General features: G+C 43.7%; 1 protein-coding gene across 5 annotated transcripts; it reads right to left on the minus strand.

Moving 5' to 3' along the window:
* Positions 1 to 11,474: 11,474 nt before the first annotated feature.
* Positions 11,475 to 22,099, minus strand: LACC1 (laccase domain containing 1). Of its 5 annotated transcripts, XM_039366713.1 has the most exons (6): positions 21,999 to 22,099; positions 18,918 to 19,007; positions 15,909 to 16,090; positions 14,582 to 14,747; positions 12,755 to 12,980; positions 11,475 to 11,664 (listed from the first exon to the last, which is right to left on the minus strand). In XM_039366713.1, the coding sequence occupies exons 3-6, from the start codon at positions 15,924 to 15,926 to the stop codon at positions 11,490 to 11,492; spliced, it is 585 nt and encodes a 194-aa protein (XP_039222647.1). In that variant the 5' UTR covers positions 15,927 to 16,090; positions 18,918 to 19,007; positions 21,999 to 22,099; the 3' UTR covers positions 11,475 to 11,489. The 5 variants fall into 5 exon arrangements, with proteins under 5 accessions (XP_039222647.1, XP_039222648.1, XP_039222646.1 ...); XM_039366714.1 differs by lacking the exon at positions 18,918 to 19,007 and having other exon boundaries at positions 21,999 to 22,068; XM_039366712.1 differs by lacking the exon at positions 21,999 to 22,099 and having other exon boundaries at positions 18,918 to 19,747.
* Between the last annotated feature and the right edge of the window lie 938 nt (positions 22,100 to 23,037).

Consider the following 23,037-nt stretch of genomic DNA (forward strand, 5'->3'; position numbering starts at 1 on the left):
CTAAAACTAAAAGCAGTTTTGTCTAGAAGAGTAGCTGTACTTTTATGAGCGGATGTATGAATTCAAACAGATGGTCCATTTATTTAATTTACCAAGAGCTTATTGTTCCTTTTGTTTATTAATAAAAAAAACCCTGAATACTGCAGCAGTTGTACAGAGTCCAAAATGAACATACAAGCACTGAATGAAAATAATGAAAATAAATGCCTCCAGGGTTCTAAAATCTCCCGCAGATGGTAATGCTGACAGTAGAAGAACTGACGTGTTGCTTCGTGTCTATTTTTCCACCCAGTTTGGGATGTTGCTGGAAGAAAAGATTGTGTTGCTCTTGTTTGTGAAATGGAAGGCTGCAATGAGTAAAGGCAATGAGAGGGATCTTGGAGTCCTAGTGGACAATCCCTTAAACATGAGCCACCAGTGTGCTGCAGCTGCCAAAAAAGCCAACCCAGTGTTAGGCTGCATGGACAGAGGGATAGAATCAAGATCATGTGAAGTGTTAATACCACTTTACAAGGCCTTGGTAAGGCCACACTTGGAATACTGCATCCAGTTTTGGTCACCACAATGTAAAAAAGATGTTGAGACTCTAGAAAGAGTACAGAGAAGAGCAACAAAGATGATTAGGGGACTGGAGGCTAAAACATATAAGGAACGATTGCTGGAATTGGGTATGTCTAGTTTAATGAAAAGAAGGATGAGGGGTGACAGGATAGCAGTCTCCCAGTATCTCAGGGACTGCCCCAAAGAAGAGGGAGTCAAGCTATTTTCCAAAGCACCTGAAAGGAGGACAATAAGCAATGGATGGAAACTAACCAAGGAGAGAAGCAACCTGGAATTAAGGAGAAACTTCCTGACATTGAGAACAATTGACCAGTGGAACAACCTGCCTCCAGAAGTGGTGAATGCTCCAACACTGGAAGTTTTTAAGAAGAGACTGGACAGCCATTTGTCCGAAAGGGTACAGGGTTACCTGCCTGCGCAGGGGATTGGACTAGATGACCTCCAAGATCCCTTCCAACTTTATTATTATTATTATTGTTGTTTTTGTTGTTGTTGTTTTTGTTATTATTTGACAGGTACTGTTACCTGTGGGTTACAAAAACCCTCCCTGTGAATTGGCTATTGCTTTCATCTGGAAAAAATGTTCAATTTCTTAAATTAGATTACAGCCCAGGAGTTTCTGGTCAATAAATAACCAAATATGATTCCCCTCTCCTTTAAACAGTTAACCGGCTTCGCCAAGGACAGCTAAAACCTTCCATCTAGGCCCATCGATCAGAAAAGAGGATGCAGGCTTATTTGAGGAAACAAAGTGATGATTCCTCTAAAACAGGGGTAGTCAACCTTGGCTCTTTTATGACTCGTGGACTTCAACTCCCAGAATTCCTGAGCCAGCACAGCTGTGCTGGCTCAGGAATTCTGGGAGTTGAAGTCCACGAGTCATAAAAGAGCCAAGGTTGACTACCCCTGCTCTAAAACATCTATGAGATTTTCTAGCGCCTCTGCACGTGCTTCTTGGTGCAATTTGAGGAATTTTACCTCAAAAAATGTCCTTATTTTATGTCTGTGGAGATTCTCAGCCCTTCAGCTCATGGTTATCCCAAAAGTGCTTTCCCAAAAGGCAACTGGACCTTTCTTTGTTTTTTTTTCCTTTTGAAGGCATTTCGCTTCTCATCCAAGAAGCTTCTTCAGTTCAGTCACCTCTGGCCCCTTGTTTCACAATTCAGTTGGGATTTGAGGAATTGTATCTGAAATCCTGGAAAAAAAAAAAGTCCTTGTTTTACAGCCCAGGTTATTTGCTGGCACGCCTTTGGTGAGCAAATGAAAGGCTAATGAAGATGTTTAGGCTGCATAAAAACCTCTGGGAAAGGCTAAAAGACGAATTATCGACGGTGGTGCTTAGCGTGAACATCAAACGTGAGATAATAACGATCCAATCTGGACAAAATGTCTCTTTGGGCTGGAAAAAGATAGGTTGTGTCTCAAGCAGCTGCAAAACAGGCGACTAAAATGCAATTAAAGCTCTAAGCAGCGTATGCCTCTGATCTTCCATTTTAAGTTGATTAAGAATTATCCACCGAGGAAGCTGCGGAGAAAATTACAAGCTTCCCAGACGGAAAAAAAACGTACAAAAAGAATTCGACTAGACCGGAGGGGTATCATTTTATTTCTGTTTGCTGCAAAATCACTAGGTATCTTTGCTTTCTTGGAGTCTAAGTCTAAAATTAGTAAACTTGGATGGTACCAGCCCCGATCTCGAAGAGAAATAAGGTTTACATCAAAAAGTGCTAAGAAGCGGGAGACCCTGAGTTCTAGTCCCACGTTAGCATGAAAGCTGACTGGGTGACCGTGGGCCAATCACCAGGAGATGGTGAGTTCTAGTCCCATGTTAGCATGAAAGCTGACTGGGTGACCTTGGGCCAATCACCAGGAGACGGTGAGTTCTAGTCCCATGTTAGCATGAAAGCTGATTGGGTGACCTTGGGCCAATCACCAGGAGACTGGGAATTCTAGCACCGCCTTAGGCAAGAAAGCCAGCTGGCGAACTTTGTGACAGTCACTTCCTCTCAGCCCAAACCCTACCTCACAGGGTTGTCGTTTTGGGGAAAAATAGGAGGAGGGAGGTGTGCTGCATATGTGTTATTTGTAAAAAAATAAAATAAAAAATAAAAACAAAGGCAGGATACAGATAAATAAAATGGAAACAAACGATACATCTGTCTCATTTCGAGCTGGGACGAAACAGCCCCGCTCAAGATGTTCCATCCAAGCCTGCTGAAAGATTAAGAGACTTCTTTTTTCCCCTCTCCATCAATAAAATTAAGAGGCCTCCACTCTTTCTGTTCTTGCAACAGACCTCGAGGAACATCGTGGTTTTTAGAGACGGCACGTTTCAAGGTCAGGATGGCAGGTTTCAAAGGCTGGCTGTTCCCGCAGGGCTGTGCGGGAAGGCCAAAACGTTGTGCAAGATTCAGCCTTTGAACTCAGCGTGTGTGTTGAGGGGAGAACAGACCCCATCTCCTCAAAGGCAGCTTCGGGAATGGGGAAGGGGAGATCCCTTGTCTCTGTTTGGGAATCTGGAGTCTCTTGGTGGGAAGGACCATGGGAGGAAGGGGAAGAAAAACTAAAGTCTTCCCCCCTCCCTTCATTTCCTCACTGCCCCCCCTCCCCACGGTCACTGGGGCTGAAGCCAAGGATGGCTTCTTTGCCAAGGTCACAAGAAACGGTGCAAAGAGTCTCCAAGGCATCTCAGGAATTTTTTGGGGTGACAAAAATACAATTAAAACGATCTTCAGCTCGATACAAAAAAAGAAGTTGAGAGTTCAGTGTTCCAGTATATCAGGGGCTGCCCCAAACAAGAGGGAGTCAAGCTATTCTCCAAAGCCCCTGAAGGCAGGACAAGAAGCAACCCGATGGAAACTCATCAAAGAGAGAAGCAACCTAGAACGAAAGAGAAACTTCCTGACAATGAGAACAATTAACCAGAGGAGCGACCTGCCTCCAGAAGTGGTAAATGCTCCAACACTGGAAGTTTTTAAGAAGAGACTGGACAGCCATTTGTCCGAAATGGTGTAGGGTTTCCTGCCCGAGCAGGGGGTTGGACTAGATGACCTCCCTTCCAACTTTATTATTATTATTATTATGGATCATCGCACAGTCAGTCAGCTGTTCAGACTGGATTTGGCATTTTGTCTACCTATCGAGACCTGGGATAGGCAGATGTAGACCTTTGATGGTATTACAGATATCGTCGCAAGATGGAAGCAGTTCCTATTATTACTACTACTACTATTATTATTATTATTACTATTATTATTATGGATCATTGTACAGTCAGTCAGCTGTTCAGACTGGATTTGGCATTTTGTCTACCTATCGAGTCCTTACCAAGGATAGGCAGATGTAGACGTTTGATGGTATTACAGATATCGTCGCAGGATGGAAGCAGTTCCTAGTAAGGCCGCCTTTTGCAATTGACTAATAGCAAATTTGTCAATGCTGATGATGGTGTTCAAGTGGTGCTCCAGTTGTGTTGGGATTGCACCCAAGGCGCCTATTACTATTATTATTGATCATCGCACAGTCAGCCAGATGTTCAGACTGGATTTGGCATTTTGTCTACCTATCGAGTCCTTACCCAGGACCTGGGATAGGCAGATGTGGATGTTTGATGTTATTACAGATCTCGTCGCAGGATGGAAGCAGTTCCTAGTAAGGCCGCCTTTTGCAATTGACTAATAGCGAATTTGTCAATGCCAATGGTGTTTCAAGTGGTGCTCCATTGTTTTTGGATTGCACCCAGGAGCCGATACTATTAGGTACTAGACCCTGCTTGGCTTTTTCCACCCTATCTCTATTTCTATTGGTACGTCCTTTGTATTTTGTTATATTCTCAGTTTCTTTCTCGTCCTATTCTGCTTGTCTCCAGGCACTGCACGGAAAAGTGCAGAGAAGAGCAAATAAGATGATTCAAGGCCTGGAGATTAAAACATATGAAGAACGATTGCAGGAATTAGATATGCTCAGTCTATCATCTCAGACAAGTGACTGTCTAGCTTCTGCTTAAAAACCTCCAGTGATGGAGCGCCCGCGATTTCTGGTGGCCAGCTGTCCCGCTGGTTAATCTGGCTTCCCCATTGACTTTGCTTTTCAGAAGGTTGCAAAAGAGGATCACACGACCCCGGAATACACCGCGACCGTCATAAATATGAATCAGTCGCCAAGCATCTGAAGTTTGATCGCAGGACCATGGGGAGGCTGCAACAGTTGGGAGAAAAACAGTCATAAATCACAATTTTTCAGTGCTGCTGCAACTTTGAATGGCCACTAAAAAAAACAATCGTAAGTCGAGGGTTGCCTGTAGCCCTTCCCTGGATGGTTCCAGATCATCTGAAGGCTTGACGTTCACACCCCACGTCACAAGTTGTCCCGCCATCTGCTCCATACTTAACAAGCCATCTAATCAGAATAGCAGCAGGGAGCTTGTCGAGCGCTTTGCAGAAACGATGCTTCCCGCCATCGGAGGAAATGACTTGATCAGAAAATGAGACCTTAGCCTGCCAAGATTTGTTCCTGACCAACTCATGCTGGCTTCTGATGAGCTACTGGTTGTGGCCTTCGTAGCCTGACACCAGGGGTGGGGAATGATGGCCCTTTTAGGACTTGTGGAGCCAGTTCTGGGAGTGGAAGTCCACATCAGAATAGAATAGAATAGAATAGAATTAAGGAATAGAATAGAATAGAATTAAGGAATAGAATAGAGTAGAATAGAATAGAATAGAATAGAATAGAATAGAATAGAATAGAATTAGAATAGAATAGAATAGAATAGAATAGAATAGAATAGAATTAGAATAGAATAGAATATAATAGAATAGAAAGATTAGAATAGAATAGAATAGAATAGAATAAATCTATAGAATAGGATTAAGGATAAAATATAGAATTAAGTAATAGAATAGAATAGAATTAGAATAGAATTAGAATAGAATAGAATAGAATAGAATAGAATAGGAATTAAGGAATAGAATAGAATAGAATAGAATAGAATAGAATAGAATAGAATAGAATAGAATAGAAACAGTTAATGACCCTGGAGACCAGCTGAAGTTAGCTTCTCACCCTTCCTTGATTTGAGGCGGTGAGAAAAATAATTGCCTGTAGCTCTGAGCTGGAACAAACGCTCAGAAATATTTCTCTGGGGCTCCAGAAACCCAGCGAGTTAGACCTTTGCCAAGGATTGACCACAATTCTGCGAAATAGATCACAGCTTTCAGCCCAGCAAGCCTGGTTCAGGACAAATCCATGGTGACAGGAACCAGCTTGAGTCCTTCTGTTCACGCTCATGAAATCTTCGCTTGATTTTTCTTTAATCGGTGTGCAATGCTGCATAAAGTTCGCATCGGGAGAAACCCTTGTCCAGCTTCTTTCTTCCCCCTGACCTTTACACCGAGGCGCAACATGTAAAAATATCCAGAAATACTTTTTCTTTTTATTATCTTATTGAAAAAGCAGTTAGCCCTATCGATATCTAGTACCTTACAAGTAATCCTCAACCACTTTACAAGGCCTTAGTAAGGCCACACTTGGAATGCTGCATCCAATTTTGGTCAAGTATATGAAGAACAGCTGCAGGCTGTCCATTTTGCTCTCCGAGTTCATGGTGACCTAACCCTAAGTGGAATTTTCCTCCAATGGATTTTCCCATGTATTTTACCAGGAAACATAGATAGGGCAGCCTAGAAAAGTCATTGACCTCCTAACCATACCCAAGTATTCTGAGTTTGTTGGTGATGTCCATTTTGCTCTATGAGTTCATGGTGACCTAACCCTAACCCTAAGTGGAATTTTCCTCCAATGGGATTTTCCCATGTATTTTACCAGGAAACATGGATAGGGCAGCCTAGAAAAGTCACTGCCCTCCTAACCATACCCAAGTATTCTGAGTTTGTTGGTGATGTCCATTTTGCTCTATGAGTTCATGGTGACCTAACCCTAACCCTATGTGGAATTTTCCTCCAATGGGATTTTCCCATGTATTTTACCAGGAAACATAGATAAGGCAGCCTAGAAAAGTCAGCACCCTCCTAACCATACCCAAGCACTCCGAATTCGTTGGTGATGTCCATTTTGCTCTATGAGTTCATGGTGACCTAACCCTAACCCTAAGTGGAATTTTCCTCCAATGGGATTTTCCCATGTATTTTACCAGGAAACATAGATAAGGCAGGATGGAAAAGTCATTGCCCTCCTAACCATACCCAAGCACTCCGAATTTGTTGGAGCTCCTAGAAGCACGAAGCTGAAAACACCAGCCGAAGCTGAAAACACCAGCCTGAAGATGACGAATGGGACTTCGTCGAAACGTCGCCAAGACACTTCCAATTTTACGCGGGAGAAAACCCGAACAACCAAAGACCTACATACAAACACTCGCGAAAACCTCAGAAAACACACACACACACACACACACACACACACACACACACACACATATATATATATATATATATATATATATATATATATATATATTCCCTGTTTCTCTGTCAGAATGAATCAACAGAGTTTAAAGAGGTGTTTTCTCATTTCCGCAGAAAGGGAGGCTGAAGATCAAAGGGGTGATGGTCAAGAGTGTGCAGAAAAATGATAGGAAGAGTAAAAAAAGAACGAGCAGAACCCCCCATGGGAAGAAATTGGATTTTTTGATTTGGCAGAGGTCCAATTATTATCCAACAGCTGAGGAAGGTCATGGTCTGCTGAGGAAGGCCACGGTCTGAAAGTCCTTGACTTACAACCACAACGGGCCCCGAAATTTCTGATACTAAGCGAGACAGCCATTAAATGAGCTTTGCTCTGTTTTACGCCTAGAAAGGTTGTAAAATGGGGCAGACACTCCCTTAGCAACCGTCTCGCTTAGCAGTTGAAATTGCTGGTTATTAAGTTGAGGATTCACCTGCACCCAGTCCATCAAGGGTGGAAGTGATGGGAAGGCTGAGTGTCAACACTGCTAACATTGGATGTTGTTACTTTGACAATGTATGGAAATGCAGCCTTTTTCTTTCTTATGCTTGACTTTTAAAATCAGATGATACTGGGGGAGGAGGAGGAATGTGCATGGGAGTTCAGTTAGACATAACAATATTGTAACTAGGTGAGAACCAAGGTTTTTTGAAATAAGAGATGATAAGAAATGGCGGTTAGAGAACTGGAGGGAAAGCCTGCATTTCAACCTAATTGGGGAATGTGATTTATGACTGTTAATTGGCGGAGGGAATTGTGCTTTGATACTATGTGCTCAGGGGAGGGGAATTCAGATTTCGGCTTCGACCATGTACGTGCCGATGCCATGCAACTCGAATAAAGATTCTTTAAGGTAAACAATGCCTCGAAGTTCTTTGAAGAGTTTCATCTGTCAGAACCGTGACAGCTGAGTTTAAGATGGCTGGGGATGCCACCCACGTTAGAAAGCGGGACAGGAGGACACATTGCGAAACAAAGGAGCCCATTGTGGCTTTTTGGGCGCAGATCCACCTTTCACCTCAACTCTACTAATCCTGTACTCATTCGGGCTTGAGAAATGATTTACCGCTTCGGTTACACGATTCTCCTCCTGGTTGGGAAGGTTACGACCGAAATGAGGTTTAATCTTCCCTCTCGTTCTTGGTGACATTTCAACAAGCCTGTTTTTTTGTGGTGTGTTTTTTGGGGGCCTGCTGTTGTGGCTGAAATATGAGCCCTTGTGGGAAAACCTCAGCAGAGGGAGAAATGAAAGATTTTCTTGTGAAAGCAAAGACTGAACTAGTGCTTTTCCAAGGAATAAAACGCTGCTGTTACTGAAGGCAGGTCCCCCAGATGCCTTGATAAATGCCAGCGAATAAAAGGTATTTTGAAAATACTGAAGATTAATACAACTTGGGTGTGTGTGTGGAAACATTGCTTTATCTCCAGGTCTTCTGGGTCAACTTCTTTTTAGAATTATTTCCCAGTTGCTATCTCAGCCCCAACTACTACTACTACTGCTGCTGCTGCTGCTACTACTACTACTACTACTCTACTATTATTATTATTAATATTATTAATATTATTATTATAGAACAGAGCTGGAAGGGACCTTGGAGGTCTTCTAGTCCAGCCCCCCCCCCACTTGAGCAGGAGAACCTATACCATCTGAGACAAGTGACAATAGAATAGAATAGAATAGAATAGAATAGAATAGAATAGAATAGAATAGAATAGAATAGAAAATACGAAATGGAATAGAATGGAATGGAATAGAATAGAATAGAATAGAAAATACGGAATGGAATCGAACGGAATGGAATGGAATGGAATGGAATAGAATAGAATAGAATAGAGCTGGAAGGGACCTTGGAGGTCTTCTAGTCCAGCCCCGCTCAAGCAGGAGAACTTATACCACCTCAGACAAGTGACTGTCTAGCCTCTTCTTAAAAATTTCCAGTGATAGAGCGTCCACGATTTCTGGTGGCAGGTTGTTCCACTGGTTAATTGTCCTCACTGTTTGGTTCTACTGGCAGCTGCGGCCTTTGGCGTAAAGTGGAAAACGTTCCTGTTTGGGGTTTGAAACGTCTTCCCAATACAAGGAACTGCTGTTTGAGTGGAACTGCAAACAGCCCTCCTTTAGTGACCGAAGCTACAACGGCGCTGAAAAAAAGCGACTTACGCCCCCTTTTCACACTTACGACCGTTGTCGCATCCCCACGGTCGCGTTCGTAGAACACGGAGGAAGGAAGTTGCTAACAAGTCATGTCTTTTGGGGAGAAGGGGGTGTAAAAAGGATTTTTTTGCCTCAAGGTGGAAGCCAGGACAGTCGTAGGTGAGAGACCACAAGGAGAAACACCGGAGTTGTGACCCACACATCATAAAATTGCCAAGGTTGGGAAACACTGCAATGGGGACTCAATTTTAAGGGATTAATTCTTCAGCCACCTGCTCCATGCAACGAGATTCCGATTCCTCTCACCTGCAGATTCAAATTTATTAAACAATTATATTAATCTTGACGTCCCCTCCTTTGCTTTCCCCTGTGAAAAACCAAGCCTTCCCACTAACCACAGACTATATATCGTGGCAGTATATTGCTGGCAGACAAAGAGAGGAAGTGGGGGAAAAAAAACATACGGAGTGATTTCCTGTTAAGGAGACTTTGCTCCTGGTCAACCCACGTATTTTTTTCCTCCCCGATTATATTGGATTTACATGGTTAATAGAAGCTATCAAGGCAGACAAGGTCAACAGGTCTTCCTTCCCCTTAATCTGGCACAAAGCAGTAAAATTCAGGATTTTATTTATACAGCTTAGCAGTATTGATCCACCGAGCGGATAGATTCCAAATTGCGTATAAATAAGAGCTGCATTATTTTTTCCCCCCCATCTGATAAAAACATCTCTCTCTGGAGCAAAGCTCCAGAATTACACAGACAGAAAAAAGGCTTTCCAAAATGCTGAGGGCCTAAATGGTCTCTTCTAGCTCTATTCTGATTGATTGATTGACAGATCTTGCAAGGGTTTGTGTGTGTGTGTGTGTGTGTGTGTGTGTGTGTGTGTGTGTGTGTGTGTTAAATGGCATTTTTAACTACACAGTGCCACCCAGTGAATCAGGTCTGGAACTGAATAGTTAGGAAAAAAAAAACACCTAAATGGACCTTCTGCATTAACACCCACATCCAGGGGGACAAAAATATTGTAAAACAGAGAGGATGACCAGGCAAAATGGTTTTAAAACACACACACACACACACACACACACACACACACACACACACACACACACATTGGAAGGAAGACAAAGCAAAGTTGGAATAGAGAAGAATGAAGATGCTTAAAATTGAGCTAGGCGTAAAAAAAAACAGATAGTTCCTCAACTGCAAGAAAAATGCCAACTCCTGCTTATTCTGATAGGTTGAAGAAATGCGCAAGGATGAGTGAATGTGTTTGTAACATCTATACTTTATTTAAAAGATTGAAATGAGGCTTCCGGGTTAAGGGACATAACCACGATTATTCTGATCAAATCTTCATCTCGAACGGCCACAACACTCAGGTGTAACTTTCCGTCTGAAACGAAGCTTTGATAAGTACATGTAGAAATATAATCTTGAGGGGGTCCTTGGTGCTCTCTGAGTTTGGTTGTTTTCCTGAAGACGTTTCATTGCCCAACTAGGTAACACCATCAGTGTTAGTAGGGAGTGTGGTTTGCTGTCTGTTTCCATTCTCGTGGCCTACCCTATTCAATGTTAGTGGGAACAGCCTTAGAAGTTGGCTGGGCTGTTACTATTAACTTGTTGGGCACTTCAGGGATTGGGGTATTGTTTACTTCTTGATTGTGGGTCTGATGTTAACCTTAATCTCTGCTCATCTAGGCATCAATTGCTGATGGACAAGTGCTTAAATCTCTGTGTTCCCTTTTTGGCAAAATAAATCCTCACTGAGTTATGGAACACAAGATTCAGCAGAAGCATTTGAAGGTCAGAATGGAACTGGTAGGGACCTTGGAGGTCTTCTAGTCCAGCCCCCTGCTCAAGCAGGAGATCTTATACAATTTCAAATAGGTGGCTGTCCAGTCTCTTCTTAAAAACCTCCAGTGATGGAGCACCCACAACTTCTGGTGGCAAGCCATTCCACTGGTTAATTGTCCTCACTGTTAGGAAGTTTCTCCTTCATTCCAGGTTGCTTCTCCCCTTGATTAATTTTCATCCGTTGTTTCTTGTCCTTCCTTCTGGTGCTTTGGAAAATAAGTTTGACCCCCTTGTCTTTGTAGGAACCCCTTAAATACTGGAACACTGCTATCATGACACTCCTAGTCCTTCTTTTCTCTTGTCTAGCCATACCCAAACCCTGCAACTTTTTGTTGCAAACAGTTTAAAAGTTTATAGTTTGGAAACTATAAGTATTGTCTAGGATTTTTCTACGAATAAGGAAAGTTAATCAGGCTTCATCAATGATTCTCACGGTTTAGGATACAGTTTTTAGTCTTTAATAGATATGAAGCCAATGTGTGTCCCAAAATTTTCTCCATCTCGAACGTGCGAGAAGAACTTGTCGGGATAACACGATGTGCAAAGAGTAATGTTTTGTTCTGGGTCTGTGATGGAATCGTCCTGAATGTTCACCGGTAGGACCCCTCCAGCTTCTAGGAGACGTCTGTTGCAAGGGAAGACCAAAAGAGACCATGTTAGGTTGTAGTTATTAAATCACCACACACACACACACACAAAATTACGACGAAATAGCAACTAGTCATTTCCCAACTGGGGAAAATGGATAATCAACATTTCCAGCAGGAATTATTGTTGGAAAACTTTATTGTGTTTATCTTTGATATTTAGAACCTTCAAAGTGATCAACATTATCAGAAGTTCCCAATTCCTAACATCTCAGCTTTCTAAAGTTATATTAATAGCAGAATAAGGCAACTTGCATGTTAAAAAAAAATAGATAAAAATCATAAACAGGGGCATGGAGGATTCAGGTATTAATGAATGCAATTAATGTTATTTTATAGCACAGCAATCTTCCAATATTAAAGGGGCTGTCACAGAGAGGAGGGGGGGTCAACCTATTCTCCAAAGCACCTGAAGGAAGGACAAGAAGCAACGGATGGAAACTAACCAAGGAGAGAAGCAACCTGGAACTAAGGAGGAATTTCCTGACAGTGAGGACAATTAGCCAGGGGAACAGAAGTTGCCTTCAGAAGTTGTGGGTGCTCCATCACTGGAGGTTTTTAAGAAGAGATCAGACAACCATTTTTCTGAAATAGTCTGGCTCTCCTGTTTGAGCAGGGGGTTGGACTAGATGACCTCCAAGGTCCCTCCCACCTCTGTTATTCTATTATTCTAAAGCAGCGGTTCTCAACCTGTGGGTCGGGACCCCATTTGGGGTCAAACGACCATTTCACGGGGGTCGCCAAACAACGCAGTCCGCCATTTTTTCCCCCTTTTCCTTAGCTGTGCTACTCCCTTTTATTCTATGGGCTTTTGAAAGCTAATAGAATAGACTCTCTTGAATAGAGTCTAATCCTATTGGCTTTCAAAAGCCAATAGGGATTGTCCAGGCTGTCTCTGCCCTGCTAAGCCCGCCAAAAGTCCCATTCTGCAAACGGTGCTGCACCAGTTGAGTAGTCCTCGACTTACGATCGGTTGAGTAGTCCTCGACTTACGACCGGTTGGGGGGGGTCGCGGCATTAAAAAGGTTGAGAACCACTGTTCTAAAGGATCCTCAAGGCCCAGCTTACCGTGTTGCCCTCCGAATATTGACGTACGGATTGGGTGACTCCAAACATCTGACGCAGGTCGGATCAATCTTGTAAAATTCTCTTGCTGATTCCTTGGGTAACGTAAAACAACAGGGCCCAACAGACGGTCCAAGAACTACGAGGATATCCTTTACCTTACAACCGTATTCCGTTGCCATAGCAGTAACTACAGCCATAGACACCCCTAGCAGGGTGCCTTGCCAGCCTGAAACACAGACCACAATAATAAGGCAACTTGGGCGTTTAGGGATTTAAATGCAAGAATATGCAAAATAACCCTGCAAATCCTATACCAGTGGTGGCGAACCTATGGCACGGGTGCCAGAGGCGGCATGCAGAGCCCTCTCTATGGGCACGCGCACCGTCGCCCCAGTCCGAGGCTTTCAGCTGGGTTTTATAAAACCTTTTCGCTTTAGGCCTCCGCCGCTGTGTGCAAAAAAAAAAAAAAAGGTTCAATCAATCAGTCAATTTCAACTTCTCGCGGGGGAAAAAAAAGATCTTGCAAAGTTGGAATTGATTGATTGAACTTTTTAGTCCCACCCAGTCTGCCGTTACCACTGCAGCCACGCCCATCCAATGGGCCACACACACACCCCAATGGGCCACACTGGGTTCGCCATCACTGTCCTATACTGTACCCTGTAGGAATGTGCAAGGACAGATGCTGCAATTACAACTGTTGTAGGGTTCCCACGCTCACGTGATCAAAACCCGCTGTCTAAAATTCATGGCCTATATTTATGACCGTGGCAATGTCCCAGGATCATATGATCTCCATTTGCAACCTTCATCGCCAGTTTTCCGCAAGCAAGATCAATTTGTTTTTAAAGAAAAACAAAGCAACCAAAACGGGATCCCTCGGAATCCCCGAGGTGCGTGGGAATTTCATTTCCTGCGGGCCCTCGGTAGATAGGAAAAGAACGACAACAACCGTCGTTCATCTTATTTAGCCCTTTTCAGGTGAACTATTTTAAACTGCTCGAGGTGACTCAGCCTTTCAAAACCCGGAGAACAGAACGTGCTCGCCATCCCGACTTCCCAAGACAAAGAACGAGGAAGTAGTGGCAAAAAATCTTGGCACCCTAGCAACAAAAGAAGTGGAGAGCAGCACAATCTTCCTTATGCAAGTCAACATTTTTTTGGCAAGTCACAATCACCTGAAGTCAGCAAGCAGTCTGTACACATTGCTGACGTGTTTATTTTCACTTCTTCAAATCTTCTTCCATTCTTTTCCATTCTCCTTCTCCTTCCATTCTCCTTCTCCTTCCATTCTTCTTCTTCTTCTTCTTCTTCTTCTTCTTCTTCTTCTTCTTCTTCTTCTTCTTCTTCTTCTTCTTCTTCTTCTTCTTCTTCTTCTTCTTCTCTTCTTCTTCCTCGTCTTCTTTTCCTTCTTCATCTTCTTTCTCTCCTCCTCCCCTCCTCCTCCTCCTCCTCCTCCTCCTCCTTCTCCTCCTCCCTCCTCCTCCTCCTCCTCCTCCTCCTCCTCCTCCTCCTCCTCCTCCTCCTCCTCTTCTTCTTCTTCTTCTTCTTCTTCTTCTTCTTCTTTTATAGAAAAGTCGTAAAATGGGGCAAACTCACTTAACAAATGTTTCCCTTAGCCACAAAAATATAATAATAATAAAAAAAAGCCGGGCTCCCTTGTGGATGTAACTGGAGGACTCCTTGTATACTGTGGCAAAGATGCACGGCGCAGAATTCTGCCTCAAGCACCCAGGAGACTCACAGCCCGCCTGAACTGGATAGATATGGAAAGCTGGACCAGGCACGCAACCTTTGACCTCTACAAAGCCACAGGTGTTGGTTTACCTGAATGGGCAGCTCCACAAACTTTTCTGACCGGGTCAGCAAACAGAAGAGGAATGCAGTCTGCTCCAGGGGCTGCGATGGTCACTCCTCTTTGGTCAGTTACGATTCCATCGTAGCTCTTGGGCTGGGGTCTTCCCATCACCCAGACGTCATTGGCGTGGTTGACCTACTCACCAACGAACAAGTAGGGCCGCGTGAAAAACTGGATGAGGACCCTTCTTTGGTTCCACCCGTTTCCTTTAGGACTTCCTCCACCAATAGTCGCAGAGTCACTCCATAATTCAAGGAATTTAAATCACCGGTTGAGGGGAATTGTGAACATCTGGGTGCTTCCTCAGTTTGTTTCCTTGCAGACGTTTCATGACCCAACTAAGGAACATCATCAGCGCTAGAAGGGAGTGGGGTTTACTCTCTGTTTATATGCACTTCTTTCTAGCATTGAAGATGTTCCCTCGTTGGGTAATGAAACATCTGCTCAGACAACAGAGGACCCCATTAATGTCTTTTCAAAAAAAAATAAAATAAAGTCCTCTCCCCCCTCCTCCTCTTCCTCCCTTCCACAATCCCCCCTCCCTTCTAGCACTGATGATGTTACCTAGTTGGGTCATGAAACGTCTGCAAGAAAACCACCCAGCTCAGAGAGCACCAAGAACCCCACAATCTATCCCTTCCTTCCTTCCTTCCTTCCTTCCTTCCTTCCTTCCTTCCTTCCTTCCTTCCTTCCTTCCTTCCTTCCTTCCTTCCTTCCCCTCCTCCTTTCTAGGACCCTACAGTCCTCCTCCTCCTCCTCCTCCTCCTCCTCTCCACAATCCCCCCTCCCTTCTAGCACTGAAGATGTTACCTAGTTGGGTCATGAAATGTCTGCACGAAAACCACCAAGCTCAGAGAGCACCAGGGACCCCACAATCTGTCCCTTCCTTCCTTCCTTCCTTCCTTCCTTCCTTCCTTCCTTCCTTCCTTCCTTCCTTCCTTCCTTCCTTCCTTCCTTCCTTCCTTCCTTCCTTCTCCTCCTCCTCCTCCTCCCTTCCACAAACCCCTCTCCCTTCTAGCACTGATGATGTTACCTAGTTGGGTCATGAACCGTCTGCAAGAAAATCTCCAAACTCAGAGAGCACCAAGGACCCCATACTCCCCTCCTCCTCCTCCTCCTCCTCCTCCTCTTCCTCCTCCTCCTCCTCCTCTCCACAATCCCCCCTCCCTTCTAGCACTGAAGATGTTACCTAGTTGGGTCATGAAACGTCTGCAAGAAAACCACCCAGCTCAGAGAGCACCCAGGACCCCACAGTTCGACCCAAGAAGAAATCTCCTTAGTTACTCCGAGTCTCACCTTCACGCTGTGATACATATCTGGGTTGAATCCAGCAGCCTGGGACAACCTTCGGAGGTTTTCTTTAACCACAGCCGGTGGGTCCCGCCGCTTAGAACTGCTAAAGAGATTTAAAGAGCTCAGCGTTGGTATATACGAGATGCCGCCTGTTCTTGTTGTGAATCCATGCAGGAAAATACATTCTAAAAAAAGTTTTAAAACGCAAAAGGAAAAAAAAAAGCATTACGTTCAGAGCGTAAGCATAACTTTCCTTATGATTTTAAGATGCATTTTTTTAAAAAAAAAACTCAATCTGGTTAAGAATTCCAGCAAACAGACTCCAGTTCAAAAATTGCTCTCTTGTTTATTCAGAACTTATTATTTTCTTAAGGGTTACAAAATATATTAAAAGCAGTTTATTTGCGATGACTTTGGGCTCATTTTCTTATTTATTTTTTTAAAATAAAATTGGACCTGACACAATAGCAGCAACCAAAATTCCTAAATTACTGATATTACTAGACAAGTATTGAAAGCTCCCAAATCTACATTTAATACTGTTTAATATTAGTTAGAAAGGATTATACAGATAGTAGCAGGAAACCACACGAAACCAGAAAATTAACAGCCTATAACGTTTTAAATAATGTTAAATTTGTGTTCTGTGATCTTATAGTGCACTTTGTTAAACAAAACAAAAAAATCCCTCCAAGGATATGCAGCAAGGAATGTATTTTTAAACCTTTGAATGTTAGAAATCTAATATTTCTGAGGAAATCAGTATCATTTGGGCTTGTTCTACCATGGCACCCTTTTGGTTTACTATGGATTAATATCCAGTTGTTTACAGTAATATTAATTAATATTAAATTATCAATCTGCTTTTGTGAAGAGATATTTGGCCTAAAGACACGAATGCGTCACTGAATTAAACGCAACTATATAGACTATTTGGAATCTATGGAAGCACGAAGACTTTTGGATTTACCGCAAGCTAAAAAGTTTACTGAAAGTATCTGATTTGGAACTGTGAATTGAAGTCAGAAGCTCACTTTCTACAAATGAACATGCTTACTTATTATCAATGCTGTGGAAAGTCCAATCAATATTCCTCACAATTAGAAAAGATGATCTGGCAGGTTAAGAATGGATTTTTTTGTTGTTGTTGTTTCACGTACATCTATTTCAATACTGATTTATTTTCTGTGATCTTTTTTTTCTGTTTACCTCTGTTCATTTGTGCCCACGCAGTTTGTTTTTTTTATTTGCTTCCTGCGTTTCATTTTTGTTCCTATATCACAAGCCATTTTAAAACAACCACAACGCTAAAAGTTACACTAGTCCTTGACTTAGGAACGCAACTGAGAGTCAACCTTTCCGTTACTCAGCAAGCTAATTGTGAAGCGAGCTCGTCCCGTTTTACGACCTTTCTTCCTACAGTTGCTAAATGAATCACCGCGGTTGTCAAGTCGGCGACAAAGTCGTTAAGCGAAAATCTGTCTTCCCGGCTGACTTTCCTTCTCAAAAGATCCTAAAAAGGGATCCCGGGATGCTGCGACCGTCATAAATAACGTGCTCCCTTGGGTGCTTTGAGTTATTCGTCAGAATAATAAGGGTGGGCACAGTGAATAAATAAATATTTCCCAGGTTACCTGGGATCAGTGAAGATTTGAGGATTGTGAGGTTTCCTTTCACACTGGGAAGGCTTTCCAAAAACTGGTTTATTTCCTTCTGGATTCTCTCCACCTCGGGATCTAAGCGTGGTTGGATTTGGCTCCGGGATTCCAAGGACTTCTTCAAGCGCTGTTCTTTGATACTCAGGGGCAGCTCTATCAACTCAAACTGGTAAAGTCCGGTGAAGAGCTGGTCAACATGCTTCCTCACTAAGGATTTTCTCTGCCAGGACAACAGGAGGGCGAATTTTTCCACGCCCTTTTCGTCCAGCTTCTGCTTAACGGTGTATAAGGCCTCAACATACGTTTCAGCAGCCACCACGTCCCCACAATGTAAATCTTTTAAGGCTGTCTCAAGCTGCTCATCATTCTTTTCACGGTCGGGGGTCCGGCAGCACATGAAATACGCCGAGGCCCCTGGGAGGGTTTTGGTACGTAGGATTTGGTCTACACTGAGTAGCGAACTTATGTACTCTAGATTGGAAATGTCGGGCCCTAAGTGCCACAGATCAATCAAGGCGGCCGTCTTCGGGATGGGTGGCCAAGATGCAGAGGGACCAGCCATCCTTTTTTTTAAAGAAATAAATAAATAAAGGGCAGCCCTTTATTTTAGAAAGCCGTGCTTGAGTGGTAATTGTTTCTTTTTTTTTGGTTTTGCTCTTGATTTTTCCTTTGGGAAGCAACTTCAACGTATAACACTGTTATTATTTTTTAAGTTCCTGTGAACCTCTTTCAGATTTCTCCTTTTTCAGGCTTTCTTTCTTTCTTTCTTTGGTTCTTTCTTTCTTTCTCTATCTATCTATCTTTTTCTTTTTTTCTTTTTCTTCTTTCTTTACTATTTCTTTCTTTCTTTTCTTTATCTATCTTTTTCTTTTCTTTCTTTCTCTATTTTTCTTTCTTTCTCTATCTTTCTTTTTTCTTTCTTTTTCTTCTTTCTTTACTATTTCTTTCTTTCTCTATCTATCTTTTTCTTTTCTTTCTTTTTCTTTCCGTTTTTTTCTTTCCGTTTCTTTCTTTCTTTCTTTCTCTTTCTTCCTTCCTTCCTTCCTTCCTTCCTTCCTTCCTTCCTTCCTTCCTTCCTTCCTTCCTTCCTTCCTTCCTTCCTTCCTTTCGACTTTCTGAAGAAACTATGTACCAAGGTTGTATATTTCAGAAAGCAGTGAAAGGTCAACCTTTGGAGAGAGAGAAAAATGAAGGGTGAAAAGCTGAATTTGGCCTTTTGCTGTAGCTCAAGAGGGCAATCGTGATCAAAGCAGAGAAGCAAAAACAATCAATGGTCATTTTCTAAATGGAAACCACTAAATGATCTGGCAAAACAAAACTGTAAAAGAAAGAAGCAAACAAAAAACTCACATACAGGTGATATACAGCCAGTCCTTGGCTTATGTCCCCAATTGGTTATTGTTCCAGACTGGGTCTCTCTTTAATGTCCTTCCACCCATTACTTCTGCATGCAAACAAAAAAATTATCTTCATGCAAAATTCAAACCCTGAAATTCAAGCTCGTTTACTCACCGTTGCCGAAAATCTTGGTAGAAACCACAGAGAAGCACTTCATGAAGAAGTGACTCTTGGTTTAAAGATTTTACACTAGACCAACGATTATTTTGAGGAAGGCAATTGGAGGAATGACTCATATGTATGCATGCACACACGCCCCAAGTTTACAATGGGCAAGTAATATGCAAAACCTGCTTTAAGAAGTGAAAGTTAAATAAAACACATGCATGGAAATATGGCGGAATTAGAAGGGGTGATTGAACTGGTTACTATTGCCTGGATTCCAGACTTTTGAAAAATGGTGCAACGTGGATATATTAAGTGATGACCCTCCTCACCCATACAACATAGCTGTTAGCTGACTATCCTGATGGGATGATGGGAGCTAGAATCTAATAGCTCTAAAGTCCACACCTGGAATACAGCATCCAGTTTTGGTCACCACATTACAAAAAAAAGATGTTGAGACTTTGAAAAGAGTGCAGAAAAGAGCAACAAAGATGATTAAAGGCCTGGAGACTAAAACTATGAAGAAGGGCGGCAGGAGTTAGGGATGGCTGGTCTAGTGAAAAAAAGTTTAGTTTAATGAAGAGAAGGATGAGGGGGGACATGATAGCAGTGTTCCAATATCTCAGGGGCTGCCCCAAAGAAGAGGGAGTCAAGCTATTCTCCAAAGCACCTGAAGGCAGGACAAGAAGCAACGGATGGAAACTCATCAAGGAGAGAAGCAACCTAGAACTAAGGAGAAACTTCCTGACAGTGAGAACAATTAACCAATGGAACAACCTGCCTCCAGAAGCGGTGAATGCTCCAACACTGGAAGCTTTTAAGAAGAGACTGGATAGCCATTCGTCTGAAATGGTATAGGGTTTCCTGCCTGAGCAGGGGGTTGGACTAGATGACCTCCAAGGTCCCTTCCAACTTTGTTATTCTGTCATTCTTTATTTTGCTCAATGACCAGCACAACACACTGGCCTGAACAGAGAAGAAAAAGATCCTGTCAGCCATTTGTGTGTTCGTGTTTGTGTCTCTATCTCGGTCAGCTGAATTCAGAGAAATTGTTGACTTTGCAGCCAGAAAAACCTAAGGATCTCATGAAAGGCTGACCGATTCAAGTTTCTGCCTTCGTCCACTTCCTCCTTAAGACCCCCCCCTCCTTGCAACTCAAGCAGAAGTTGCATGCCATTCAAGACAGGAGGGGCCCTGGCACTCTCTGAACTTGGTTGTTTTCTTGCAGACGTTGTGCACGGATGATGTTACCTAGCTGGGTCATGAAACGTCTGCAAGAAAACCACAGAGAAGGTCTCCACAATCCTCCTCCTCCTCCTCTCTGCAAACACCTCTTCCTTTGAGCACTGATGATGTTCCCTAGTTGGGTCATGAAATGTCTGCAAGAAAACAGCCCAGCTCTGAGAGCACCAAGGACCCCATAGTCATTGTCTTCTTCTTCTTCTTCTTCTTCTTCTTCTTCTTCTTCTTCTTCTTCTTCTTCTTCTTCTTCTTCTTCTTCTTTCTTTTTTCTTCCTTCTTCTTCTTCCTTCTTCTTTCTTCTTTTTTTCCTTCTTCCTTATTCTTCTTCTTTCTCCTTCCTCCTCCTCCTCCTCCTCCTCCTCCTCCTCCTCCTCCTCTTCTTCCTCCTCCTCCTCCTCCTCCTCCTCCTCCTCTCTGTATACCCCTCACCCTTCTAGCACTGATGATGTTCCCTAGTTGGGTCATGAAATGTCTGCAAGAAAACAGCCCAATAATCATTGTCTTCTTCTTCTTCTTCTTCTTCTTCTTCTTCTTCTTCTACTCTTCTTCTTCTTCTTCTTCTTCTTCTTCTTCTTCTTCTTCTTCTTCTTCTTCTTCTTCTTCTTCTTCTTCTCCCTCCTCTCCTCCTCCTCCTCCTCCTCCTCCTCCTCCTCCTCCTCCTCTCTATACCCCTCCCCCTTTCCAGCACTGATGATGTTCCCTAGTTGGGTCATGAAACGTCTGCAAGAAAACTGCCCAGCTCTGAGAGCACCAAGGACCCCATAGTCATTGTCTTCTTCTTCTTCTTCTTCTTCTTCTTCTTCTTCATCTTCTTCTTCTTCTTCTTCTTCTTCTTCTTCTTCTTCTTCTTCTTCTTCTTCTTCTCCTTCTCCTCCTCCTCCTCCTCCTCCTCCTCCTCCTCCTCCTCTTCTTCCTCCTCCTCCTCCTCCTCCTCCTCCTCCTCTCTGTATACCCCTCACCCTTCTAGCACTGATGATGTTCCCTAGTTGGGTCATGAAATGTCTGCAAGAAAACAGCCCAATAATCATTGTCTTCTTCTTCTTCTTCTTCTTCTTCTTCTTCTTCTTCTTCTTCTTCTTCTTCTTCTTCTTCTTCTTCTTCTTCTTCTTCTTCTTCTTCTTCTTCTTCTTCTTCTTCTTCTTCTTCTTCTTCTTCTTCTTCTCCTCCTCCTCCTCCTCCTCCTCCTCCTCCTCCTCCTCCTCCTCTTCTTCCTCCTCCTCCTCCTCCTCCTCCTCTCTGTATACCCCTCACCCTTCTAGCACTGATGATGTTCCCTAGTTGGGTCATGAAACGTCTGCAAGAAAACTGCCCAGCTCTGAGAGCACCAAGGACTCAATAGTCATTGTCTCCTCCTCCTCCTCTCTGTATACCCCCCACCCTTCTAGTACTGATGAAGTTACCTAGTTTGGCTAATGAAACGCCTGCAAGAAAACAAGCAAGCTGAGAGAGCACCAGGGACTCCACAGTTGTTCTCCTCCTCCTCTTCCTCCTCTCTGCAAACCCCTCGGATGATGTTCCCTACTTAGGATAATGCAACGTCTGCAAGAAAACCGCGCAGCTCAGAGACCTCCCAGGACCCCTTCATTTCAAACCCCAAGCTACAAACTGCCTCCTTCATCGGCATTCAAGCCCAGCGGGACCCCCTCCCACGCCCGGGGGGTTGGAGAGAGGCCGCGGGGTCACTTACGGCGGAGAAAGACGCGTGGGAATGTGCAAACCCGGGCTCGCCGCTCCCGCTCAGCTCCGCAGCGCTTCCCCCTTAAGTGGCACGCGCGGCCCGGAGCCCGTGACGTCACCCGCCCAGGGGAATTCCGTCCTTGAGTCACTTCGGGCTTCCCCGCCCGGCTCTCGACCGCCGGCGGGCGGGGACAGGCGGGCGGGTGCGGCAAAACCGCCCAGAACCAATACCAAACAATCCGGAGGCGCTCAGGCGCGCCTGGGCTGGAGACGCGCTCCTTCCTCCTTGCAAAGGAAAGGAGGCCACGAGGAAAGCCTCGGGAGGGCGGGGAGGGAAAGTGAAGCGCTTTGGGCTGGGCGGAAGCGGGACGGCCCTCCGGCGGCTTGCAAGGGGAAGCAGGGTGGCGAGGAAGCGTGCGTTTTACAACAACCTCGCAATGTAGTCTTTCTTTCTTTTTTTTAACCACCATGAATTTGTGTTTTTTCACAGCGCAGCATAGGGAATGGATTGGCTTCATTTAGAGCAGGGGCCTTCCAACTTGGCCCCTTGATGACTTGTGGACTTCACAAGTCATCAAAGGGCCAAGTTGGAAGACCCCTGATTTAGAATCTACCCTTCATTAAAACAACAACAACAACAACAACAACCGTGCAAGGGGTTGCTGGAAGCATACAGTCCATCTTCAGCTGCCCCACCAGGGGGTTGGACTTGATGACCTCCAAGGACCCTTCCAACTTTTTTTATTATTACTATTACTATTACTACTACTACTACTACTATTATTATTATTATATTATTATTATTATTATTATTATTATTATTGTTATTATTATTATTATTATTATTATTATTATTATTTCAACCCTGAATTCTGCCAAGCCTGGAGTCCGCCTCTCCGGATTCGCCCGCGGACGGCACGTTGCAGCTTCAGGGGTAGATCCTTTCTCTTAAGGCAGTGTTTCCCAAACTTGACAATTTTAAGGCAGGTGGACTTCAACTCCCAGAATTCCACAGCCAGCAGTGCTGGCTGTGGAATTCTGGGAGTTGA

The sequence above is a fragment of the Crotalus tigris genome, unplaced genomic scaffold (genome assembly GCF_016545835.1).
Source record: "Crotalus tigris isolate CLP2741 ecotype Arizona unplaced genomic scaffold, ASM1654583v1 scf7180000020351.1464749751:1500972, whole genome shotgun sequence".
Classification (NCBI taxonomy): Eukaryota; Metazoa; Chordata; class Lepidosauria; order Squamata; family Viperidae; genus Crotalus; species Crotalus tigris.